Below are 27,205 nucleotides of genomic sequence, written 5' to 3' on the forward strand. Positions count from 1 at the left end.
TTCTGCTGGTTTCCCCTCATATTCTCAGAACAATTCAGATTTTGGTATATGCCAACAGAGTCATAAAAACACGGGCTGTAAGTTTAAGGCTGTGATTCTGCAAGAACTGATGATGACATTACTCCTGGAATATTGCAGCTAGTTAAAATATCACCTTGCTAGAAAGTATCGGCGGACTGAAAGGAAAACATCAGCGAGCTGGAGAGATCCGCCCATAATGAAAGATCAGAAGAATGGCTTTTGAACCAAAAGACAAGCGGTGATTTTGACCCAAGCACAAACACGAAGGTCAGCATGGATGTTTATACAGAAACATGGGAAAGTTTTCATCTACTTTACAGCTGAGTCAAGTGATGTAGTTTCTATATGTTTATCGCCTGATCTGGCTACAACATGGCCAAAAAGATGTATTGTGTAGCTGGGATACAGCCAGGTCACAGCCCCACACAAACCGGTGACGTAAACTAGTTGTTAGCACCAAGGTGCCCTGGCCACAGCACCTCTTTGTGCAGCACACCGAAGATGGGCCAGGAGTCTCGTAGCCTTGGCTGATGGCCCAGCAACAGCTGCAGAAAGGTGTTGGACCAAGGGTTTGACATCGATGCAAAGAAAATGCCCTTTGACTATTAGAAAACAAACGCCAGCAGTGTGACCTACTAGGCTGGGAGGCAGGTACCCACACAACAAACCCACTGCCAACAGCTGGGGTACGTCTAAAACTAGGTTGTGCAAAATATTAGAGACTGTGCAGCACGCAGCAGCCCAGCACTGGCAGGGAGACAGCTGACTTGCAGGATGCTGGAGGTCTGCAGAGACCTCCATGGGTCTCAGGCTTCTCTTCCATCTCTGATTTCTGCCCTGCTGACGTTTGGGTGCATTACTGTCCTGTCATGTGATTTGTTTTATAACCCAGAGGGGACAGCTGAATTCCTTCTACAGCAACAATATTTTTTGTGATGCCAATGCCATGACCTTTATTCATGAAAAACAAAGTACAAATGGGGAAAGCAGGGTGGAGCTCTGTCAGAAATGTGATGTAAACAGCTACAAAGACATGGCTGTGCTACTCCAAAGCCACTTCCCACCAGGTAAGAATCAGAGAAACAGGCATTGCAAACACAGCAGAGATCCTCTCTGGTATTTTGTTAAGTTAATTGCCTATACCTAAAAGCAAGGTCTAATACAAATTGCCAAATTGAACTTTCGGTCAGATTAGACAACATCATCCATAACAACAATAGCTGCCAAAGGTTTTATGGAAACAAATTCCCATTCCAGGTATCTGCTGACATTTTGTTAAAAAACAGCCTCTTCTCTAGCATTCATGAAAGTAATATGAACAATTCAGCAGGAGAGGAGCTCCCGTTTTGTTGTGGAAACAGTCTCCGCAGTACCCTTGAAAATTCATCCTGAGGCAAGTTTGAAATAATTCATGCTTTTGCTCTTTCAAAAATATCTTCATGTTTGGAGCAAACAGCTGTGGTGCTGGTGGAGAACAGCAGAAATATGACCTGGATTAAAACCTACATTTTACTGGGAGAATTGGGAGCTTAGTCTCCCAGTAGGGAAGTGACATTTAGGCAGCAACATTTGCAAAGTGGCCAGGAGCTCCGGGGTGGCATGAATTCAGCTTGAGGGGAAACCTGAGTTTAAGCCAGGTGGAGTGGGCACGCGGCAGCGGCCGCTGCTGCAGCTGGAGGTGGTGTCTGTGCCCTGAGCTCCAGCGTGCCAGTGGATTTGCCTCCATAAACGCCATACCCCCGCTCCACATGGCTTCACAGGACCTCCGGAGGAATTGGATGGAAAAGCTCCCAGGGGTCCACCACACCCTCCACTGTGTGCCTCCGCTCTGTGATTTATTCAGCTCTGTCATCAGGCAATCCCAGGGCCCCGCTGCTCCAGATGATGCCCGGTCACTGTTGCAACCCATCCTGGCCACCACGCAGCTCCCCCGCCAGCCCCCCGAGCTGTGCCACCAGTGCCCAACCCCACCCCCCCGCCCTGGCACTCACTGTGGGGCAGCACGGACCAAGGGTGCCTTTTGGGAGTGCCAAGGGCATCCCAAATCCATTTCGGCTGCTCCATGGGTCGCTGGGATGTGCTTCCCAAGGAAATGTGGGAGCCTGGGGGTGAGTTTTCACACTTCTCTCCATGAATTTAACAAGCCCAACAGGCAAACATGCAGGAATAAAAATAAGAAAACTTCAGGTCTTTTGCTGATACAGAGTAAGAGAAAATTGCTCGGTGCTACAGGCAGCCTGTGACAAACCGTGCACAAAGTTTTAACTGTTTGTGGCCCATTTGGCAATCAGCGAGTGGTAAGATTGAGCTTTGATACAAATCAGAGCTGACTGGCGCTGGCCAAGCAGATTTTGAGGCACAAATCTGGATTTCTTGTGCTTCATGCTGAGCCTGTTCCATCCCCTCCTTTCTCCATGTCTTCTCATGTAGAGGCAGCAAAGCGGGATTGCTCGGGCTGGGGGAGACAGGGAGCAGCCGCTCTCTGCCAGGGCACAGCACTGGGCTGGTACTGCCTACTGGGCAGGATGAGGCCACCTGGCCAATTGCTGGACCCAGCCGGTGCTTCGCTTTCTTGATTCATGGGACCACTAGTGGGTGCCAGGCAGGGAAAATGTGCCTGTTACGGGGCATCCTAGCTGAATGCGCAGTTGCCAGACTGGAAGGACCCTGGTGTGATCTCCTTGTTGTTGGATCTCAGCGAGGCAAACAGCCTTGTCGTTACCAGTTTGCATTGTGTTTGATGTAATAGCTGCAGGGCCGAGTGGGGCAGAGGGGCTCCTGTGCACCCCAGAAGCCTGAGCTCAGGGTGACAGAGAGCCCCGGGTAGCTTGAGGGAGACCTTACAAGCTCATGTTGTGTATTGCTTTACATCAATGCTGCTTTGTGATTACATGCTACTTTACTTAGATGGGCATTTTAAAGAGTGTTAGCAAATTTTATTAATTGCACATGAAGGAAAGATCAGACTCTTTTTTTTTTTTTTTTTTTAAGGAACAGTAAATAACTCATGATTTCAGAAAGCAATGTACTTCTAAAACCAGTAAGGAGCTGAACACGAAGTGGTGGCTGCTCCCCAAACCCCAGGTTGTGTCCATCAGTCCTGTCAACTCTCTTTATTTCTGGCTGGGCTTATGCAGAGGAGAAGCTTGATGAAGGTATGCCGGGCCTTCAGGATGAGGGCTGGGAATGCAACGTGTACGTGTTTGCATTGGCCAGGCAGGGTGAGGCTGCCAGTGCATGGGTCTGGGGGCATTTTTGCCTCCTTAGCATCTGTGTTTGTTTGCTGTGGAGCCGTGTGGTTCCTGGGCGTGTGCTGCCTTGCAGCTCTGGCCCTCGCCGCCAGCCCCTTCTGCCACTTGAAAAAGGCCAGAGAAGAAATCCCTCTTGCTCCAGCTTCTCTTCTTCCTAAACGGGTCAGTCTTTCAGGAGGTGGGAAGGAAATGCTTTGTAAAGATACCGTTGTCAAGGCCACCTCTAAAGAAGATGGCAGATATGCACACCATTAATGTATAGGTCCGGGCAAGAAAACCCCCTGAAATGCTGCCTTTGCTCATAACGCCACCAGCTGAGCCACCCTGGCCTCGGGCCAGCTCAGGAGCTTGCTGCCCAGGAAGCACCCGGGTAAACTTTCCAAAACCTGGATCTGCCCAGGTTGGGAAATAAGAGTCAGGTATCCCAAAAGAGAAGTGCAGGGATGCCGCAGTGAATATTACTGAATTTATTTTAGGCAGCGGAGATTCTGGCTGTAAGATCACTTGAGAGCATGCCAAAGGCCCAGAAAAGGTAACTGCTTGGGGAGGCTCAAGGTCACCCAAGGCTGGAAGCCGCTGGCCTCTCCTCGGTGACATTGCTGCCCTGCGGAGCGGCATGCTGCTGCGGAGATGAAAGCCGAGGCATCCCCCTTGGAGCATGCAGGCAGTGCTGACAGCGCTTGCACCGTGCCGTGCCAGAGGACGGCGGGCACGGCCGTGCCAGGAGCAGTCGGAGCCACCCTAAGCAGGAGGTACGGTGGATGCTGCTACATCGCTCGGCCGGCTAAAGCAAAGCTCCTGAAGCCAGCTCTGCCTCCCCTGCCACCAGATGCAAGCAATTTGTTTTGCATTTGGACTGGTAGTCCGGAAAACCGAGGCGCTGTGTTTTTAAGTTTATATTACATGTTTGCTTTCCAGTTTTGTTAATTAAAATCATGTAACTGGATGAGCAGTTACTGGATAGCTTGCAGGGGTTATTTGAAATTTTCTATTTTTTCTGGACGCTTAAGCAGTTGATGCCCTTGCTTTCTCTGCTTGCAGTGCATTAATTCACCTAGCTAGAAATTCTATCTGTCTGGGCTGATAAAAGCATGCATTTGGGAATGGTGGTGTTTCTTACAGTATTTTCTCTTAGTGTTTGCCTACGCCTGCCAATGTAATTTGTCAGAATAAACTAGGTACTTTAAAATCATTTTTTATACACTTTTTGTAAGCGTTTCACCATCACTTTGAGAGGGAAGAGAGCAGAGAGACCCATAAGCAAATAAAAAGAAATACGAGCATGTATGAATTCACTCAAGTGATCACTCTTCGGTAAGTTTAATCCATCAGCTTTTCTGGATCAGACAAGTAAGTTGAGAGGGTTCAACTGCATCACTGAGCTCACCACTACACATTTCTGGACTGTTTTCCACTGCAATGCCTGCTGTCTCCTGGGATGTGGTCAGGCCAAGCCTGCCCAGCTTGGTGACCAGCTCCAAATGGAAATGGAAGTGGTTGTGCATGGCAGCCTCAGACCCTGCTGACCTTCAGTTTGCTTTCAGAGTGGGTCTGCCACAACTTCTTCCCCATCTCCTAGCCTACACCCCCTACGGCTTCCCAGCTTTCGTATCATCTTTGCAGCACCCATGTGACTAGAATTGCAGGAGCTGTTCTGCTGGTGAGGCCAAGGAAATCTCTCTGCAGGCCACGCAGCAGCAGAATATTTAGCTGCAGCATGGTGGGTACATTATCAGCAGGGAAAGAGGCATGTTCAAAATGTGCATTGCCTCCAAGCACACCTTGAGCTGCTGGTGCTAACGGAGGACTTACTCCACTGAGGGAACGCCACTAAAAATGCCCAGAGCCAAAGCTTTATTTTCAGAACTGAAAATGTTAAGCGTGAACATGTGCAAGGACATGCCAACATAAGCAGGATTTACTTCGGTGTGCAGACAGAGCTCCAAGTGGCTCAGCAAAGCACAACCGTGCTTCTTTCATGCGAGAGTAAATTATCACCTTAACTCAGCAGTGCCTTTCTATGCAAATCTCAAACTGCTCTGCATTGTGTCAAATAATGAATCTGAAATTAGGTCCAACAAGATGACTTTTTTTTTTCAGCAAGTACATTCAGAGACTTGGCCTTTTCAGGGCTTGTATCTTAGTTATTAATAGTACCGTTTGCCTTCTTTTGGAAAATTGAATTCATGTGATAAAGAGGAACTTTATGTATCAAATTCTGATGCAGAAGTTCTGGTATAAGTGCTTTTGTGAAATACAGAAGTGGAAAATGCAGGTCAATATGGTAGAAAATATTTTCGTTGGTCGATTTTTTTCCCCCAAAATTTTATAGGACTGAGCCAGCAAAGAACAATGCCGACATTAAAAAAAAAGCCATCACCTGTTGATTGTGTCCCATTTGAGGCAAATTTAGGCAGGTATTGCAAGATTTAATAAGAACTGTTATGTAATAGTAAGTTCAGGCAAAAAAAATGATTAAAAGAGATAAGTTACCATACATCTAGTACTAAGTAAGCGGATTAAAAAGAAAAAAAACCTAGGAAGTGCAGTAACTGGATTTGCCACATAAAATAAAAAGATGAGCACAAATTTGGAATTTTGCACAGTGCAAGGGTTACAGAATTTTCCTTGGGGAACAATCTTCTATTGGCAAAGCATGGTTGAACAGAACAAACAAATCCTTTTTGTCTTTAATTGTTGTGATTCTGTCTAAAAGTTAGAAGAAGTCAATTTTAGCATGTGGAATGCAGTTGTGAAAGAAAATGAGTTTCCTGAATTTTCAATGATTGATTAAAATCCACACACATACTGGTTATTTTAATTTAAGGAAAAAGGATTTTGTTTCTTTATCCCGTTACATAACACTGGTTCTATTCTCCCTTGAACACACAAGTATGTTTATCATTAATCTTACAGGGAAACAGTCATCCTTCAAAACTCTTTCTGAATTTTTATCTTTTTTTTTGAAGTTCGAACCCAAATAACTGCATATGAATTGAAGATTAAAGCACATTATTTTTGTAATTAGATTAACCTCATTTATGCATAGTTCTTTCACTATTCTTCCCAATAGTAACAGGGAAGAAAACCCCCATTGTTTTAGAAGTGACTTTAAAAATGCAAAACATACGGTTCATACAGCATCCAGCAGGAGACAGAGTACCTGTTATTGGGTTTTAGCTCATTTTTATGAAACTGGCTGGCTTGCAGTTTGGAGACATTCTTTAATAATACCTATATTTTTTTCATTCTATAGTGCATTCCTTTCAAGGACTTTAAATTGCTCAGGAGGTCTTGAAAATCCTGGTGAAAACCTTTGGGTATATGAGAGTTTTTTATTTCTAGGTAGCTGACTGTCAATTAACTTGAGATGCTTCACTTTTTCCAAAAGCCAGCGTGACCACGTTGGTTCCAGGCTGTTTGGTTCCTCTGGGTTTGCCCCTCACTTTAGGAATCAGCCCCTGTGAAGGAACAGGCATTTCTAAACTCGACTGGTGTTCGGAAGGGACCTGCGCCAGCCTTTCAGACTTGCTAACCTCAAGTTAATATGTAATTAGCTTGATGTAAGAAAAGGGCCAGTGGAGGCAATCCCATTCTGGCTAGGCAGTCTCAAATATAAGCAAAATAGGTCACCCGTAACATTAAAATTTAATGGCAATGGGGCTATTTTTCAAGAAGACCTGTGGTTTTCAGTTTCCTTGTGTTTGACTTGTAAACTGGGTATGTGGCTCCATCACCAGCAGGTTCACATGATGGGGAGTGTACCGAAACCACAGGTGACATTTTAATTTTGATTTGATATCTTATTTGGATGATTTAAATAGACGAACTAAGAAAAATTAACTGTCCAGGCCGTAATTTCAGCTAAAATAAACACAGACTAGTACTACAGCAATTTAGTGGATTGCGTGGATTAGTGAGATATCCTGGTACGTAATAGCAACAATTTTATTCCCCAATTTAGTAACGCTTAAAATCTGCAATCCAGAGTCACTGCATGATGTGCAAATCCCTTCAAAATCTGCCTCCCTTTTTCAAGCTCAGGATCATTTCCAACAGGGGAATCCCAAAGGTCGCCCCCGTATAGCTTTATATAGGAAATTCATGTCTGGAGAATGGATGTGATGGACTTATCGAGACCATCTTTTTGCCGTTATTGCTTATACTCTTCTTCACAGATGGTGCAGTTCACTTGTCCCCTGTATTTCTGCTGAACTTTGTGCCTGGATAAATTTTGCCTTTCTTATTTTAATGTTTATATGCAAAACCTTCCCAGTCCCTGCAAAACCTACTTGTTCTTGCCCTGCCTCGGTCCTGAGTCCACAATTCCCTTAGCACCCACACACTGAAAAGAAACATGTTTTCTCCTGAAAAAGGAAGAAATATTACACCCATTTTGATTTTTAAATGAATGTGAATTTGCTGATGAGCATATTTTAGATCTCGGTGTGACATCCCTCCTCCACCCAATTCACCCGACAGAAATCTGATCTAACTCTGCCATACACTTGTATGAATACGCATCCATCTGCGAAATTAGGCACTCGCATCCCTGCCCCTCGAGACCTCTTTTACAGCGTGCAAATACAGTGAATCTCTTCTGACTTTCGTGCCTTCTCGGTACATTTCCACACGTTGTAGCCAAGCTGGGGATTTGGCCCAGTGCCTTTTTTAAACCCTGTGACCCAGACATGGAGATTAAAAAAAGAGTTATGTTATCGGATTAAACAGATACAAGAAGCGCTCACTGTATCAGCACCCAACACCTTTAAACTCCAGGAAGCAGCTCAGCATGTTAATGGCAAAAATAGCCTCTAAGACAGAGGGAAAATGCAGAGGAAGGTGATTGCTAACCCGTGCCTTGGCCTGGGGTGCAAAAACTTGCCACTCTGGCTGGTTTGCAAAGCAGCCGCAAGGGTATGATACTCTGCTTTCTATAGCATCTTAATACTGGATACACTCAAAATCTGGTATACTGGTCACTTGAACCACACCTACCTGTAACCAGAGTGATTTTGGCTTGTCTTGTAAGTTTGGGTTAATGCCTTCATTAATGCGGGGTTTTGAAGGGGTTAGGCTTGCTTACGCTATGAATGGCACCAGCACACATTGAAAACAACAGAACTGCAAAAGTAAAAATACTAATAGATTAAAGCCAGACCTACAGGAAGAAGATAGTAATTTCAGGCACCATTTATATGCTTAATATTATACACATGCTTACGCTTTGTAATTTGGGCTCTAACTTGTGATTTCGGTTGCATAAGAGAGCCAGAGGAGCCAGAGGCATTAGTGCCGCTGTTCGCTGCTGCAGCTGAAGGCAGAGTTCCCCCAAATATCCATCAGGCACATTCTCAGAAGTTGTGCTGTCTCATAATGAAACAGCAGACAGCGGTGCACATATTTATGACACAAAAGGGCTAATTATTATTATTATTCCACTTAGTTCCAGGTACTGTTTGAAGCCTCTGACTTCAAAACACTTTGGCTGTTGGTTTTTTACCCCAAAACTTCCCCACCACCCCCCCCCAAACACAGACAGAAACCATGTGCTTTGTGTGTCAGACTTTTCTTTTAATGAGTGAGGAGCAACAGAACAAGAGCGCCAGAAACAGAAAATACAGGCTTTAATTCCTCTAGAGAACTTGAGCAAAATATTCCACTGCTGTCAGTGGTACAGCTGTGCTGGCAGAATCCCTAGCACAGATGAGGCTCCAGCCGCTACTTATATTTCACCGAAGTGACTGCTGGTTCCTAATCTGCATCGAGGCATCCTCACTGCAACTGAATAAGTGGCTGAGCCTGTGAGAAATGTTTTGCTTCATTCCCTAGTGTGGTCAGAGCCGCCTGTGTTTGTGGTCCCTCGTGAAGCCTCACGAAATGCTAGCTGCCTTAAGCGAAGGATGCCTGCAAATCCAAAGCTGCAGCGCACAAGAAACCTGAATTAGAAGATGTAGGTGGCAGCATGCACTACATCATGTTACTAGTTTAAACCAGGCTGTTCAGTGGAGGTATGTCATCAATTAGCTGCATATATCCCACACCTGTATCTCGTTTCAGTTAAAAAACTATTCACTCTGCAAATCAGCTCAGGCACTGGAAAACAGGAGTGCCCTGGAGTCAGGGAAAATGGCTTGTGTGACTGTGGCACACCGTTCAGCATGCTGTATCGTGAGGAAGGAGCATGCAGAAGGGGCACAGCTCTGCCTTTAAGTGAAGCAGCCAAGGAAATCAGCCTTCCCCGGAGATCTCCCTGGAGGCTGCTGCGGTGGAATTCATTTAATCCCCCGGCAGCCGATGCACGGGTGATGGGCTCCAAAGGTGTGCTGCCCAGTGGCTGCCGCCCTGGCGCCTGGTGTAGGTAGGGCGGTAGGGGCTTGTGTCTGGGCCAGCCCGGGGCAGCAGGGCTGCGGGGGCTGTTCGTTCTTCTTTGGTCCACCTCCACCATTCCCAGTGCAAGCTTAGCACCGCGGGACTTCCGCGGAACACGGATGGCCCTAAACCTCCTTTTTCCCTGCTACTTTGCCCCCACAATGCAAACGGTATTTTGCAGCAGAGAGATTCTTACCAAGCCCTCGGCAGGGGTTATATTAAAATGCCTAGCGAGTCTGTACGCTGCCGTATCCTTGCGTTAGCAGGACTGGAAGGGATGCAGGTAGGAGAGCAATGCCCTGTTTGACTCACAGAGCCGTTCGCCGGCAGAACGGCACCGGCTTTCGGTGCTGCCCGGCTCGTTCCTCCGGCGGATCGGCCCGGCCGTGCGGGGCTCCACGGCGGGGGGGCTGCCGGGCCGGGGCCGCTCCCTGGGCAGCGTGCAGAGCGGGGGGATCCCGGGCTGCCGGGCACCTGCCAGGCCGCGCTCCCCTGTGTTTCCTCCTCCAGGCGGAGACGGCTGCCGATACCGAGCGCCCCGACAGCCTGGCTGAGCCGCGGCGGTCCGGAGCCCGACCCCGCCGCCATCCCGGGGGCGAAGTGCGCTCGGGGCCGAGCGGGGGCCCGGCCGCCGGGGAGGGCAGCGCCGGTGACAGCGCGGCGGGATGCTTTGTCCGCGGGAAGGGCGCTCTTTGTGTCAAGACAAAAAATATGAATTTTTAGAAAACGTATAAGAATTACAGAGAGAGAGCCGCGGCGGGCAGCCCTTCGCCGCGCTGCGATCCCCGCCCCGGAGCGGCGGGATGAGGGCCGGCTCCGCCGGGCGGCTCGGGGGCGGCCCCGCTCCCCGCGGGGAAGGCGGGCGGCCCGGGGTGGCCCCCCCGGCGGCGGCCGCTGCCCCGCACCCGCCCGCCCCTCCCCGCCGCCCCGCGGCCGCCTGCCAGCCCGGCTCCGCGGCCGTGTCTGCGGCATGGCCCCTCCTCCCCCACACCCCTTCCTTTAGGCTCCCCCCTCCCCAGCAAAGAAGAGGCCGTGCCGGTGTTTTTCCACTCAGCAGGATGGGTGATGCTCAAAGCTCCCTCATTAGACAACAGACACGAGAGGTCAGGAAGAAAGCGCTTATAAATTACCGTTTCCTCCTGCTCGGCGCTGCTAGTCGCGCCGCACCGCTCCGCCGGACGCGCCGCACCGCCGCAGGGGCGCAGCGGCGCGCAGGCACCGCGGCCAGCGGACGCAGGTACCGGCGCCTCCCGGGCGGGCGGGCGGTTGGGGCTGCTGTGGCGGCTGCTGCTGCAGCTGCTGCTGCTGCTGGTGTTGCTGCTGCTGCTGCGGCGGAGTGGCGTGGAGGGGCGCGGATCGCCCCGCGCTACCGCGGCGAACAAAGGGCGGCCGCTCCGCGCCCGGCGGAGCCGCACCGAGCCGAGCCGGGCCGGGGGCAGCGCTGGCGCCCTCCCTTTGTCCGCGCCGACTCGGGGTGCCCCCGGGCGCGCCTTCCCTTCCCTTCCCCCCCTCCCCACCCCCCCCCCCCACCCCCCCCCCCCCATCTATTTATTTCTTTATTTGCTCTGCTTCTTTCCATCCCCCTCCTCCCCAGCTGCCTCGTTACCCCGGCGGGTGTTTCTCTCCCCCAGCGGTTTTTCCGCCCCCCCCACCTTGCGTTAACTTTTTTTCGCGGTAACAGTTCGCAGCAGTCCCCCCTCGCCGGCGGCCCTCGGGCACGGCTGCGGGGCACGCTTCTCTCCTCGGCTGTTTTTGCCCTTTTTTCGTTCTCCTTCCCACTCCTCCCCGCTGTGTTTTTTCTGGCTGCCGTGCGCTAACCTCAAGTGAAGAGGCTGGTACAGGCACTGCTGCATCTGATGCTAATGGGCCTACCTGGTGGGTAATACCGCTGCTGTTGCTTCCTTTTTATTCCCCTCATTTTCCATTTATTTTGTTGCTTCTTGGCATAAAGAAATCAAAGTTGCGGCTGGGGCTTGGACATCGGCCGCCGGGACCGCAGGGGGCAGGTGACCCGGCTCGGCGCCTTGCCCAGGGGTGATAGTGCCGGGCTCCCCCCGGGGTGACATGGCCCCCCAGTTCACCCGCTGGCTTAAGGGTGATGGATGCCCACCTCTGCCCAGTCCTGTACCGGGCGGCGTGTGGGAGGATTCGCAGGGCTTCCATATAAGAACGTAGGAGAATTTATTTCACACAGGCAAAGAAATGTGCAGAGTATGTTCTTTATGAAAGAGGAGGCGAGCTGTGTTTTCCTTACGCAGCTCCAAGAGTGGCAAAACTTTGTGTTTAGAAATCGTAAAAGCTGATTTCTGCTGTCTAATAAGAGCTACGTTTAAAGGAAAGCACCGATGGAAAAAAAAAAAAAAAAAGGTGGTGGGAGAGGATCCAGAGAAACACGGAGAAATACAAACCCACATGTATCCCAGCATGGTTTGTGTCAAGGTGTAAAGATGGAGTTTTTTGGTTAGTTCCCATTTTTTTAACCGTATTGGGAAAGGCATTAAGAAAATGTGCCGAGAGGAGCTGGTTACGTTGATGGTGCTATTTTGGTAACTGCAATTCTTTTTTTTATCGCTTGCATGTCAGAATGTTTCAAGTTTTGGACTAGCAAAAAAGTGAGGCAGCCCTGATCAGGGAACACGTCATCAGCTGTGTGATTTGGGGCTTGGATGACAGTTGCTGCTGGTTTAGATTTTATGGCTTTAGATTTGAGAGTAAAATCAGCCCCTTAAAACCTGCTGCTGTGGAATTTGGAGGGGAAAGGCTTTGGTGAACCCCCCTGATGGTTTTTGGCAGTTGGGTGTTTACTTCTGGCTCTGCGTTTGGGCAAGCTGACTGTTTTTTGGCACTGCCTACCTTTGCACGAGTATTATGGAAAGATTCCCCTGAAGGTTGTTAGGTTTTTTTTTTTTAAAGCAAAATGTGTGAGTAGTTGAGGCAGCCAGCAGTGTGACGTTGTCCCTTGCCTGGAGAAAGTCAAGGCTGGAGCATGAATGTGGCGGGAGGATGTCTTTGTTGCCCTGGTTGAACTGACACTGGAAACTTTACCTTTGGCGCTTTCAGAGATAGCATCTTCATGTTTCCTCTTCAACTGTCTCTTCTCCGCTTTGCATTATTTTTTTTTTTCTTCTTCCTTTTCTCTTTATTTGCCTGCCTCTCACCTCTGTTTCTGCCCCTTCCCACCTCTCTCTCTCATGGTTTGGGCTGCTTTGCAGCTGCACCCACTGGGGGGCGACAGACACCTTTCCCTTCCCTTCCCTTCCCTTCCCTTCCCTTCCCTTCCCTTCCCTTCCCTTCCCTTCCCTTCCCTTCCCTTCCCTTCCCTTCCCTTCCCTTCCCTTCCCTTCCCTTCCCTTCCCACCACCCCAGACCCCCAACCTGCGGGTGGGCCCCAGGGGAAGAGCCACTTCTCCTGTGATTTATTAACCCATTTCTTTTACCGTGTGGTGTCAGGGTTATTTTCTGCCATACTTTGCAAAAAACGGGAGATTGCAGATGGCACTGTGATAGTTGGAGGTACCAAGAAGGTGGTTGCATGCTTGGGGATGCTAGATCAAATTCCTGTGGGTTTTTTTTTGTTTGGCGGGTTAGGGATCTTGGGCTAGCATCCAGTAGAAATGTAGAATACTTCAAATGCTACCGATTTTTATTGTATTTTACTTTGCCGAAACCAGGGGCAAAATGTGGCACACTACTCTTTGGTGGTAGTCACCAATTTGTAGCTTTTGGGTGGGTTGCCTGGACATTTCTTGAGTGTCAGAGGTGAAATGTTGGGGCTGTGGCAGGAGGTTTCAGTCTGTGTGAAATGCTTTATGAAAAGAGGTGCAACACTGCCCTGGAAAAATAGGAAGACACTTTAGATTGGCTTACTCTTGCTGCATGGTACTTGGGAAACCTCCCGTGCCTGAGCACAGCCTCGGCGAGGATCTTGCTTTACAGCTAATCATTGCAAATATTTCAGTAAGTTTTCCTTAAATCAATACTCTGCCTAAGACAGAGCTACATCTTAGTGGCTTCTAGCCAAGTCCTGTGGGCTGGGTATTTACAAAGAGACTCTTGGGCATGAGCTGCCATGTTTCCCGGGAAGCGATGCTTTCAGGTTTTTCATCTGTGCACCTCAAGACACAGCAGCAACCCCTATTGCTTTTATTTTGCTGCTTCTAGGTTTTCCAGTGCCCCATAGTTTTGCCCCAGTTGGCTGGGGAGCAACATTGCCCCAGTGCCCCAACAGCAATGTTGCCAGTTCCACCAGTAAGGGAAGTCTCTGCAGTGGCTCCCTACCCAGGGTTTTAATCATGCTGGCAAACAACTGTGAAAAGATTATCCTGTTTTGTTTCTTTTAAATTTAACCATATTACAACACACAAAAATGGACAGCAAAGCCATGGTAGTTAAAGCCTTTTGCAAGTAATGCTTATTTGATTGGTCATACTAATAAATTGTAGATCATTTAAGAAGTGCAGCTTTGAATAGATTACCCAGTAGGATTAGTGCCTTTGACTTCTTCTCATCACTAACTTAATTTACGTGACCAGATCAGGGGTTATGTTTTTTAAAGTAATCCTGAGTCCAGTCCTCTTAAGTGCTCCATACACAGAGCTCAGGTTCATTCTAATGCCACTCTGGGGGGGCTGCTTGCAGGATTGGGTCCTTGGCATTTAGAAGAAGAGCATGAGGATGAAAATTCAGTGATTTAATATTTGTTGAATTTCTTCCATACATGCATATTTACTTGAATCCTCAGCTGTTGTAGTGCCATGGGTTTAATTGATTTGTGCTAGCTGAGTATCATCCCAAAGCCTGTAAACTCTGGGCAATAACACCCTTTAAATTGCTTACAGAGTAGCTAATATTGGTATAAGATAGTGTGGTAGAAATTAAGTGAAACTGCCACTCTTCATTGTCCTTTTTTTTCCAAAAAACTGCCACTGGAAGGGCTATGGTGCTGCCAGTCTGTGACTGAAACTGGCTGGTGTCCTACATCATCTTCTGTATTTATACTAGACTTTTTTTCCAGTGTCTCAAGATTAACACCAGCAAAAAAGCCGCCCAGTGCTGCCCCTAAACCCTGCTACAAGAGCATCCATCAAACCCCCCAGCTGGGCTGGTGGAAGGGGAGCATGAATTAAAGATGCATCCTGCCAGCGAGCTCTAGGTGGGAGGCAGCGGGGTGGGTGGCAGGCAGCCGCAGGAGGGTGGCTGTTGGGACCCATGGGCTGTTGGAAGCCTCGTGCATTTTAGCAGTTACTAGGTTTCCTGTTGTGGTTCTCTGTCGCCCAGAATGGTCACAGCCTCAAAGAACGCCTTTGCTGCTGTGGCTGCTCGACCCGGGTTTGAATGCAGTCGGTGCTTGAGCGCTGGCGTGGAAAAACGATTACACTGTGCCAGCACACAGCAGGAGTGCCCTGCTTTAGGGTGTTGGGGTAGGTGGGCTGTCCATAGGTAGGAGAGCAACCCATACGTCGAACCACGGGGTATCAGTGAGCTGGAATGTAGTTCAAAGGTTTTCCTTTTTTGCTTCGGATCACATGGCATTTGCATTTTATTTCAGTGCTGCGGTATAATTTCCTTGCTCTTGAGATGGATATAGTCACATTTTCTGTGATGTTTTTAGATGAGAAATGGTTGCCTGGTTTGGCATTGGTACTGAGTTCTTGAAATATAAGTTCATACTGATGGAGTTCAGAAAGCACTATGCATGATAACATTGAAATATGTCTGACTTTATCTTGCTAGACCCATTTTTTCCTTTAAAATTTTTTTTTGCCTTTTCTTCTCTTTTTTTTTTTTTTTTTTTTTTTTTTTTCTCCAAACAGGAAGAGAAAATCCATTCAGGAGAGACTCTTCTTCATGTAAGTGTTATTTATGCTTGTTTATGAAATTACAAAAGGGTTATAAAGCTCATTAAAATGTTCAAATACTGAACATTTACCATCTGTTTATAGAAATCAAGAATAGAGCATGTAAAAATAGGCTGTAGTTATACAGTAATAATGCTCAGCAACTGTTATCTTAAATCTATCTGTGCAGTTCTTCTGCGCATATCACTGCAGAATTTAGAAACCATTGCAAAGCACTCTGCAGACATTTAAGCAGCATGCCCATAAAGTTCGTGTGTAAATCCTGGAGGGATAATCTTAAAGTGGTTTGCCCAAAGCAGAGGAGACCCGCAAGTGAGATCTCGTTTTAGTACCCCAGAGTCCTTGATTCCCAAACCCTGTGACGAGAGTCAGCTTCTCTGCCTTGGATCCTACAAAATCCAAGCTCTGCCTATAGAGCCATTTGTTTGCGTGCATGTGTACTAGTGTGTGCATGTATACGTGTGGGTAAGAGAGACTGTGTATACACGTAATTGGCCTCAAATAGCCTATAGGTATTTCAAGGCCTTTTCTACAACCTATGGTGATACCTATTAAAGTAAGAGTAGGTGCCACCAGCCATTGGTGAATACTGTTGCAAATGTTTTGTGAAAGCATTTGGCTCCAGACTGACTGCTCAGTCTGGGTGAGGCTGGTACAGTATTCTTCATGGGACTGAGAAAGCTGCATGGCATAAAAATACAAGAGGGGTTTTTTTTTCCACACCATCTAGTGACCTGGTTTGCTTGCAAATCTCAGATACGAGAACTCTTTGAGTAGGATAGGAAGCTCTGCTCTGGTATTTCTTCCTAGTAAATAAATCTGATTAAATGTTTTAAGGGGCTGCATAGATTGAAGACTCTCGTTGCCTTAATGCAAAGTTAGCTTAGCAAGGAAAACGACTGCATTGTTCCCAATGCAGGGCCCGCTTTGCCTAACTTCCAAGCATGTACTGCGTCCAGTGGCATGGCAAGCCCACGAGCGCACCTCAGGCTGATCTCCCATAAGTCAACTTTTTTTTTTTTTTTTTTTTAAAAATAACATATATCTCGAAATTGCAGCACTCCATTATGCTTGCGTAGCAACTGCTGGTTAATATGTAGCAAAATGCGGTGTGGTAACAATTTTTTTTTTTTTTTTTTTTTTTGCTATTGTTGAGCTGGAATGTTAGTTCAGCTTCTAGATAAAAGTGGCTTGCACAATGCGCCCTGGTAGACCATGATTTCTGTGGCTTGTACGGTGGTTCCGTAGGCAACTGTGTTCTGCTTTCCCTCTCCTCTGTGCTTCCCTTCATCTTCCACGTGAGCAAGTGCTGGGCTTAGGCAAAGGCAGGGAACTACAGCCCTTTGCATCCCACAAAGCACCAGTGTGGGGTTTATATTAAGCCCCCGTTGCTAGTCAAGCATCTGTTGAAAACACTATTTTATTCTGGTTGCATTGCTAGCAGAAATGTTGTAAGACACTTTATTTAATAGCTTTAAATCACAAGTGTTCTTTGTCTGGTTTTATGGATATCATAAGACAATCTCTTAAAAAAACCAAACAAACAAACAAAAAAAAAGAAAAATCCAGTAGTAAGTGAAGGATATCCGACAAAGGATTAAAAAATCCTCCTTCCCTGCAGCTGGAATCCTAGCTGAGATTAGGTTAAGAGTTTGTATCTTTGAGAAGGTACATGATCATCTTTAAAAGGTAACAGGGAAGGAAAAAATCCAGAAGGCTTTTGATTATGACCATTTTCAACATTTGTAGTTCATTATTATTTCATTCTAGTGTAGGAAATTCAAACATTTCAAAGGATTTTCAAAACAAGTGCTTCCCAGAGATTTTAAATGGGAAATAGTGCAAAACCCCCCACTTTTAAGGGAAGAAGCTCCCAAGTGGAGAAGAACCCAAACAGATGAACCCTACAGCAGTGACTGTATGGTGTCTGGAAACTGCAGGATAAACGTGCAGCACAGATCTGAAGGGTTTTGTCTGGAGATTTCAGTATCACAGACAAGTAATGGGGAGCTTCCTAAGTCTGATACAGACGCTCCGAAATGAATGAACAATGAAAAGTGTGTGGTCCAGAGGCCATTTGTGGTGCGGCCTTCCATCACCCGCTGTGGTTTTCAACAGCTAATGGCAAGCTTTGAGCATCAGAGCCTCTCTCTTCTGGTTCTGTGCATGAAATATTATGACTTCGACTCAATAACTCTATTTGTGCCTGTCTGTGCATTGACTCCCCTTGGCTTCTTCAGCTGTGTGAGTTCCCAAAAGAGAGTTAAACTCTAGGGATGGGAATAGTGAGGCTATAGCGAAATGGCAGGATCGTGAAGCGTCCAGCACAGGGACCTCTCCCAGGCCCCGTTCAGAGGCGGTTGACTCCTGTGCGGTGAATGTTAGGTGGGGATTAACCCCTCGGGACTGTGACTTGGACTGGTCATCATGACAGGAGGTGACCACTTTGAGAAAGGATTCTTTGTGACAGTTACCAGCCGTATGTAGTTGTAATGATAAGAAAGGGACCGTCTTATTGTAGTCACTTTGCGACAAATACTACCACAATTCATTACTTTCCATCAGTGCCTCATCCTATGGAGGAATCACCACTGCCCATCTACATTGAGGAGGGGACAGAAGTCCCGATTGGTGAGTGCAGTTGGGATGGGATATGTTTAAGGGAGGGTATAACGGTACTTGGGTTTAATATTCCTCACATTTGTGTATACACATTTGTCATTGAAAATTGCAAGGCCTGTTGCAAATGTTTGGGGATTTTTATTTTGTTTTCTTAATGCAAGTATATTTTAGAGCTCCTGAGGATTGTTAAATACTGCTAGTGTTGGTTTTCAGCTAATCGTAAATCAAAGTACATAATTTATGCAGTGACATTGAAAGCTTCCATGCAGGATCTCTTAACACAAGGCTGGGGAAGACCACGAGTATCACAAGAAGTGGTTTCTACTTCAGCCTTTGACCTCAGAGTTGAGATACTCAGAAGCTGGCTGGGTCAGCAGTTTTTGTCTTGCTGACACTGTCCTGCCCGGCACCCAGCATACTCATGTTGCACACACCGCTGAATAGCCAGAAGAGAGTTAGAGGGGGTTGCCGTTACCTGCGTTGCACATTGGAGTGCTGCACACCCCCACTTCTGAGCTCTGATGTGGATGTATTGTCACTACATAGATATATAGGTTTAGGTGTTGTTTGTCTTTTTTTTTTTTTAATTAGATAGGGGCACAGTCTTTCAGATAACCCATAAAGAAAGAGGTTAAAAGTACAATAAGTTGGACTGTGATGATCTCTTTGGGCTATAGAAAGCTGTGACTGCAGCTTTTCCCAGAGCTCCTTCCTTACTCAGCCTGTTCTTTGGTGCATACAGTAAGTGTGCTTTGGCTACCACCTTGAGAGTCTGTGTTGTTGAGCAGATGTGTCTCTTCAAATAACTTTTTCTTATTATATATCCTGAAGTTTTCCGTTCCTAAATTCAAGCAATTGCCTCTTGCCCTACTATCTTTTAAGCTAGATTAATTGCCTTCCTCTACACACAGTGCCTTGAAGGTATTTATAGCTGGATCTCAGCCCAGGAGTCTTCTCATTTGTAGACTGTAATAATTTAGCTCTCTTACTCTCTTAGATAACGTTTATTGTCTTTATTTGTATTTCCTTTAGTTTTTATGTCTCCTTTCTAATTTGTGGAGACTTGAACAGCTCATACTGTATCCACTGTGGTTGTTTTGACATAGCATTGCACTTCAGGTTTCCGTATCATCCCTTCATATGTACACATCCAGAAATAGCTTAGCCTTGACCCTTGTCCTGCATTGCTCAGTAGCCTCACATAGAGAAACTCTACTACTTGGCTAATCTTACCTGCAGTCACCTTTAGTTCTTTCTTGGATTCACAGCTTTCAGCTAGCTGCTCCTCAGGCAATGTCACTGCTCTCTGGAGATGTAGGGTTTTATACTTCTTAGCACTAAATCCCCATCCCATTGCATGCCACTTACTTATTTTACTCAGGAATGATTTAAGATAGTATGCCTATGTATTTATTGGAATGCTCTTGGGTTTTTTCATTTACATAGGAATTGTTACTGTTGTATCATATGTAGAACAAAGAAGTACTTACAATTTTATATTTTGATACCTATTCCGTTCTCTGCACATTACTCCAAACTCCTTTCCCAGCTCCATCATTCTTGTTTGCATAACTTCCCTGACTTTTCCTTCCTTTAGTTAGAAAAGTCCATAATGTAAAAACTGTTAGGTTTAGCCTTCTCCTTGTCTTCATTTTGTTCCTTTTCTCGTTATACGATTAGTATCTTGTTGCTGTATCTCTTCCATGCGTGGCACAATGTGATCTTTCCCACAGCACATCATCTTTTCCTCACCTCTTCGGGGTTTGTAGTCAGCTGAATGTCTGCTGAACATCAGTCCCCTCTTCTAGAACCATTAAAGCTAAGCTCTGTCATGGCCCCTGCTATTTCATCTTGTCTTTCTCATTGCACTGAGGAAACCTGGACCGCTGGGATGGTGGCACCTGCACAGAGAAAAATATTGTAAGGCTGATCAATCACCAAACTGACCAAACAAACAAAAACCCCTATGAGTAAAAAGCTCTTCAGAGGATTTTTTTTTTTTTTTGGTGCTGTCATGAAGCAGGTTTGTTGGATCAGGCTCTGAAATGCAGCAGTAGCTGTGATGTGGCCAAATGGGGTTAGAGAGGGCATCGTGTTCACTTATTTTAAATAAGCATCAGGACTGTCGATACAGCAAGCTGTGGTTGAGGGGGAATGAGTGAAAAAGTAAAATGATGCAGAGATGAGAGCAGACCACAAGCTCCCAGTTTGGTATTTGAATGCCTGACATGGGTCAGGGCTTGTATAATAAATAGTTGGATGCAGTATAAATTGTCAAACTAGGAAGTCAGCTGCGAAATTCTGATCTGGGTCTGGGACTCCATTCTGGTCCTACTTCCCATTGAGCTTACCAATGTGGTCTGGATCCAGGGTGCCCATTTGAACCTGTATAGACCAGAATAGGAATAAAAAAGTCCTGTCTGAATTTAGGTTGGAGAAGATTAACACACAACATAGTTGTTAAAACAATTCAGCACAACCATCATTTACTTTTAAAAGATTATTTGGAGAACTTAGATTATTTCCTCATGTAAAAGACATTTTGGATAGTATGTGGAGTGCATACTGTTCTGGCCCATTCTGGCTGGTGGTGGTAGATCACTTTGTAGCGTCTGTATTTATTTTTAAAAAACAGAGAAATCACTAGGTTCTTTCAGAGTCTAAATTTAACAACGCTAATTACTTAAACCGATTTAAAAAGGAACATAAATCTCGCTTGTTTATTACAGCTGCTTCATGAAAACAGCAGATACAAATAATAGCCTATAATGAAAATCTAGCTAACACTGTCGCCAATTAACCAACAAGAGAACGAGGGTATGGGATCTGGGCGAAGGCAGCATTTCCTTCTCTGGAGGGCGGGTGGAGGAGCAGGTGATTATTACCGAAATGCTGGGTTTGTCTGCTTGGGTGAAATGGAAGGCTTAGACATTTCTACATAGATGATCATGACTTTTTATTGCAAAAAGGTCTGAGCTCTACTTAATTTTTATGTACTTTAGCAGTTTCTCGAGTATGTTACTAGAGGAAGGTAGGTAAGCAAGACGTAAGAAACATGTTATTACATCAAGGATATTTCTGAGGAGATGAAGAATAGTTTGTGAGCGCTAGCAGAGAATTTACAGAGAAACGAGTGCAGATTGGACCCTGGCAGTCTTGGTTCAGGCACAATTTCAACTGTCTTCCACACAATTAAACAGTTCAGGAGATGCAAGGTGAGGAAATAGGCAGAGTGGGGTGTGATTCACCGTTGCTGTTCATGCTACGGTCGTGACCATGTTCCCTGATCACCGTTTGGAACCTGTTGTTTTAAGCACTGAAGAAAACACCTGAGGCCACGCAGTCCAAATTTACATTTCATAAAGCAAAAACCCAGGAACAAAATATTTGTATTGGCAATCATTGTATTTGGCCCATACAGAACGCCACCGAGGGAACAGTTGCCTCCTCGGGGATCAGGGAGCAATAGAGCTGTAGGCTGAGATGTTTGTTTATGTTTTTCCTTCCAAGTCACATTGTGAGACGTTAGTGTTGTTTAATACCTGTGAAATTAACTGCAAAGACATACAAATTCAGGATCTAATTCTCAAATTATTTACTCTGTGGTAGCTTTGTTGATTCCAGTAGCATTGCTATTTCTTTGTCGTGTGAGCAGTGTCAAAGTCAGATCCCTCTTTTCAGGAACTGGTCCTGCTGACCTTGAAACCCATGGCACTGATGCTGCAGCTCTGAGTCCTTACGTGGGCAAAATCCCGGTTGTCCACTTCTATCTTACTGATCCACTTTTGCTAATGAATAGCACTGGAGTCAGCGGACTTGTGTCAAATGTATACAAGTGTTAGGTAGACCTTGTCTCTATAGGATGTTCTCCCCCATTGAGTCATCTTGGTATGATAGAAACTTCCATTAGCCCTCTGAAGCCATGTTCTCTTGGTGGTACTTACAAGCCCTAGTGTAGCCGGGGCTTATTGAGTCATCTTGATTACGGGAGAAGAGTTTTCATGTAATTGCGTACAGTTTCTTCTGCTGCTGCTCGGTCCTTGCTTTTAACCATCTCTGATGTCTTATTAACGATAAAAACTGGTTGTCCAGTCTAGTCTACTCCTGCTCTTGGGCAGACTCACTGAAAGACAGATGCTTTGTTACTCTTGTCTCCTTCACTAAGAGAGTTAGAGCTGTTTTTTAAGTGGGGTAATCATAGAAAGTGCACCTTTCCCAGGCAGGGAGAGTATTTGGCACCTTATGGAGAGCTGGCTCTGTGTCTCTCTAGGAGGTTGCCTTCCCTTGTAAGAGAAAAGAACCATTTCTGTCATACGCACTTCAGGGTTTACTCTTTCATGGGGTGCTGGCACACAGAAAGCTTGATTTTTGCCAGGTACTGAGTGCCTTCTGCAAGGTATTGAGTGCCCTCCTATCCTTTGCAGCCAAAAAGGAGTTGATTGCTCTTGGCATCAGGCAAATCTGGACCCAGAAGACCACAGGTAGTATTTACTAATTATTTATGTGCTTTTGCATGCCAGCGGTTGTCTGAATTGATTTCCCTAGCATACAAGAGATTTCAGGCATTAATGACACTTGCCTGCCACTAAAAACTTTTTTTTTTTAAAATAATAATACAATAATAAGCATGACATTTATTGCATTGCCATGGGGAAATTAAAAACCCCCAAAATTAACTACAGCCCAAGTAACCATTAGCTCTTTAGAGCTATTGCAAATGTGTGAGTTACATACCCTGAATGAGCACCATATGCCAATTTATTGTGGCACAGTGAGTCACAGGACACATTGTGGAAAGCAATAATTGCCTGGCATGCACTGGAACATTCAGTAGGGGGGTTTGTTTGGTTTTCTTAAAGGAATGTGTTTTTACTCTGACAATAAAATGAGTATCATCTGATATGCTGCCACCAGGGACTTTTGCTTATTTTGTTCTTAACCTGGAGCTTACCCATTTGTCACTCACCACACACACCCTCTGCATCTTTTTCTTTCCAACTGCTTGTATTGTGTGCGTGCAGCACCAGAACAGGAAGACTGAGCCTCCCACTCAGTTATTGTCTTGTCATTTTGTGTTAATCCTCCTCCTCTTCTTTCTTTGTCTGATAGGGAAATTCAGATGGGTTATAAGGAAAAAAATGCTCACCCTGGGAGGAGTGAAGCAGTGGGATGGCTTGCACAGAGATTGTACAGTTTCCACTCTTGGAGGTTTTCAGCGCTTGACCAGATAAGGCCATCAACAACTCAGTCTGATTTTGATGTTGGCCCTTCTTTGAGTAAGAGTCTGAGCTATGTGACCTCCAAAAGTCCCTTCTAACCTAAATTATTTAATGGTTCTGTTTAATACCCAGTTCCCGTTCTTATTCAGCTGTGATGCTGTGCACGTTAACGCCTCACTCCCTGTTGGAGACACTCTCATTGATACCAGCAAGCAATAGGAACAACCTCCTGAAGGTCAATGAAGTTACAGTGGTTTTAGTCGTGTGGGATTAAAATGTAGATCTGAGTGGTAACCTCAGATGAGATCAGTAGGTGAAATTTGGGTACTTCTGAAATGAGTTGAAGTTTTTACCAGGATTTCACTTGAGATCTCTTCACATCTTCACAAAGTGCCAGTTGAAGTTACCAGTTGAAGAGTTTGATGCATAATTACATCAGGGTAATGAGTATTTAAAAAGTAAAGATCACCTTCTTTTCCCTTTCAGCTACAAATCCCATTCTCAGGCAGCCTTGAAGAGAAGTTTGGGGTATTTAGGATTTAGCAAGTCACCAACTGCCCTCACTCTGCCATGACGTGCTGGTTTCCTCGTGTGGCTGTAACCACGTGAGGGAGTTAACGCTGCACAGAGCATCTGCTCCTCAGCTAAACGCCGTCCCAGCCCTGCAGCTGTCTGCCAAAGAGCTTTGGATGTGCGGAGGGGCATCTGCGAGCTCTGTAGGGTAGCAAATTTTCATGGGTTGGCTCATATGCTAGCCAAAAAATGCCCTTTGTCCAAATAGTGTTATTGTAATCGTGCTGAAAGGAAGGAAAACTACACTCAAGAGTCACCATATCAGTCTACGGAGTTTTCAGTGATGATCTAGCCCTTGAGGGGGTTTGGGGGAAGGTGGAGAAAGTCACTTGCTAAGAAAAAGAAGTAAGTGAATAGTTTTATAGGGTTGCTCTTTCAAGTCTGCCAGGATGATTTTATCAGCAAGAAGTATATTGCTTCTGCAAACACCTTATTTCCCATCAGACTCTGTCAAAAGTAGAAGTTACAAATGGGGCTACTGTAGTGGATTGAGGAAAGACTAAATGTGAGCAACCAAAAGCCTTTGTTGTCCCTTTTAAGCAAGGCAGGATTCTAAACACAAGTTTTAATAAGACAGACTTGCTGTCATATATTTTTTCTAATGATTGCTGCCCTCCCTCTTCTGTAACCACATTAATCCTCTGTTCTCATACAGATCCTCCTTAAATGATGTAGAAGGTTCCTCTTTCAAATGTCAAAAATGTGTTGTGCCACCGAGAGGGAATGTAGTAGGAGAAGACACTGTTGCTTAGTAGTGTTGGAGGTACAAAAGCCATAGATTACAAGTCACGTTTAATAGATAATACTCATAGGAGGCATTTGAGGCAGTATGACTGGCTTTGAATCACCTAGGTTTCTCCTTCTGCAAAACTGTCAGAAGTTCATGTAGCTCTTGTACACATGTCACTTCCTTACAAAAATCCTTATGAAAGTTTTGGGTTACCCCAAAGGAAGTTCTCTCACTTTCTACCATTAGTTTACACATGGAGTGTTTTTATGGCTATCTCAGCTGTTTGTCATGCACCCATCATTTATGGTCGAACTGCAAACAGTTTCCCACCTGTTTGTAATTAGGTGGTGGTGGTGGAAATCATGAAAAACAATTGTCATGATGAAAACAGGTTTGGATATTAAAGGTTAATGCGCCACATTAATGTCTAGTGTAAGCACGTTCACTTAGATGAAATTGCGCTCAGGAAGATCCTCAACTGTTCAGCTTTATGAACTGCATCTCTGAACTGGTGCACAGGAGTAGGTGAAGTGTACAGTAGTCAAGTTAAGACTATAAAAGCAACCTGCAATGAAAGCCATCAGCTGGCGTTTGAAAAGATAAGAGATGGAGAAAAATACTCAGGCTGTTCATGTATTGTCACGCTGTATTTGGGTATGCTTACCTGCAAAAGCCAACGGAAGAGCAAGTACCTGAGCCTGTGGGATTGACACTGGTATACAGGTAGGACTGCAGGTGCTTGTTTCTTGTATTGGAGCCAGCCTTGCTCTTACAAAATTCCCTTCAGAGGCAGTAATTCCAGGGTGAATTCGGCAGGGCTTTTGTCCAAGTAGTGTGCAGGGCCAGGGTTTGTTTGTGCTTGGTGTGTGCTCTGCACTTTGCAGACTGTGATATGCAGAAGTGGTTTATATGTTAGTTTCCTTGGAGAAGTGAAGTATTTGTTCTGGCACTATTTGGTTTTCATATCTCTTGACATAAAAGCAAGCACAGCTTTCCATCTGTGAAAGCTGATGGCAGAAGTCCGTGGCAAAAATGAACTGAAAATACACCTCTGATTGGGAATCAGCCTGAATCATGTGATATTGGAAGGCACATTGGTTTAGTGGTCAATACCAAAGGTTTTACTTGCATCTTCGACCTTCAAAAGAGATGAAGAGAGGGTTAGCGATCAAAACTTTGTCATTTTTGATCAAATAATGCTCATTGAGAGGCCTGTAGGACCTAGCGGTACTCCTTCTGAAGTGCCCTCCAGGAGCCTGCTGAGTGTCTCTGGCTGGCCGTGGAAGCTCAGAGGACGGAGCTGCAGCTGGAGACCGAGCCGAGGCTGTTCTGGGATTAAACAAACCATGCCAGTGTCCAGCCGTGCAAGCCAGCACCTGGCACCAGCTGCATGAAAGCAAATAAATACCGTAGTGTCTACACAGCTTCACTTTTTGTGTGTGTGTGTGTGAAAGTTTACAGTTCACCAATGTGTTTTGCAAAGTTGCGTGCTCTGTGAGCTTCTTCATAGACTTTGCCACTTCTTCTTTTAGCACATCCCCTGCAGACCCCCCCCCCCCCCCCCGCCCCGGCCCCCCACACACTGTTTTGCTCTGCCGCATTGGGAGTTTCAGTTTCATTTCCTGTGTGAAACTTCATATGCTTTAAATTTATGTTCCTTTTTTTTTTTTCTTGAAGGAAAGAAAACAACAACAGTAAATTAAAGCTCAGGGTGCTTAGGAAATCTCTCATGGCTGAAGGCCTGGGGGCAGTGGTGCCCTGGTCCAGCATCGCAGTCACCCCAGTACCGCAGTTCGGCAGCGTGGGTGGTTGCTCCACCTTCTCCCCACATCTTAAAAATCTACAGCTCATTCCCATCATTGAATCATAATTTTGCTGATAATTACTGCCAGCATGGAGGAGAAGTCAAGACTAAAACCAAAAGTAGCTCACTTATCATGAAGTTTTAGAGCTCATGGCTCCGTAACCTCGGACTTTATAGCCCTGTAACGGGGCTAATGCCGGTGATCGCATGCGTGTAGTAGCTGTTTTCCTGGTACGAGCTGGCTGGCGGTTTTCCACCCGCGGTGCTGTGTTGCACAACCCTTCCTTCCATTAATGTATTCCAGAAACAAACCCAGTTATGCAGGTGGAGCAGGGGAACAAAGAAGAAGAAAGGATTGTTCCCTTCCAGCTTTGGTGTTAGGATCTAGAATTGTGGGAATAGGGTACTGGACAACGTATTTAAACAGCTGCCACAGGTGGGGTAGAACTCTGTCCTCTGTTACTAAGTTAAGATGAATGGGTAGAGGCAGTAAAAGCACAACTCCATCTTTGTGTGAAGGTAGCCTGGGCAGGTATGGCAGCAGCCTGATAACAAAGCTGATCAAAGCCATTAGTGGGTATGGAAAGCTCTGCTTGTTATTCATATGTCTGGTTTTGACTTAGTTGGAAAACATACTGAAAAAGTACAGCAATCTAGCATTGCACAGTAATTTAGCTAGTTATGATAGCGTTGGTAAACTCAGTGAATTTAAGGCTAAATTTAGAATTGAAAAAACAGGTGAGGCTTGAATGATT

The 27,205-nt window shown here is 45.8% G+C and overlaps 1 protein-coding gene and 1 long non-coding RNA gene across 13 annotated transcripts in view; one reads left to right on the forward strand and one right to left on the reverse strand.

Moving 5' to 3' along the window:
* SLC6A6 (solute carrier family 6 member 6) overlaps positions 1-27,205 on the forward strand; it is a 121,300-nt gene that overhangs the window by 52,702 nt on the left and 41,393 nt on the right. For 3 of the 12 annotated variants that reach the window (XM_055708182.1, XM_027805854.2, XM_055708193.1), the window contains 3 exons: positions 15,458-15,493; positions 18,068-18,133; positions 22,549-22,605. The exons of 3 other annotated variants lie outside the window; for them this stretch is intronic. In XM_055708182.1, coding sequence (XP_055564157.1) covers positions 15,458-15,493; positions 18,068-18,133; positions 22,549-22,605 — 159 coding nt within the window. Of the gene's footprint in view, positions 1-10,728; positions 10,882-15,457; positions 15,494-18,067; positions 18,134-22,548; positions 22,606-27,205 lie in introns of those variants that run through there. 6 more of the 12 variants (XM_055708188.1, XM_055708189.1, XM_055708184.1 and 3 more) reach the window with 5 other exon arrangements.
* Positions 19,509-26,183, reverse strand: LOC114015948 (uncharacterized). The gene is made up of 2 exons (XR_003560154.2): positions 25,311-26,183; positions 19,509-20,025 (listed from the first exon to the last, which is right to left on the reverse strand). It is a non-coding gene; the product is annotated as an uncharacterized LOC114015948 (long non-coding RNA).

The sequence above is a fragment of the Falco cherrug genome, chromosome 4 (genome assembly GCF_023634085.1).
Source record: "Falco cherrug isolate bFalChe1 chromosome 4, bFalChe1.pri, whole genome shotgun sequence".
NCBI classification, from domain to species: Eukaryota; Metazoa; Chordata; class Aves; order Falconiformes; family Falconidae; genus Falco; species Falco cherrug.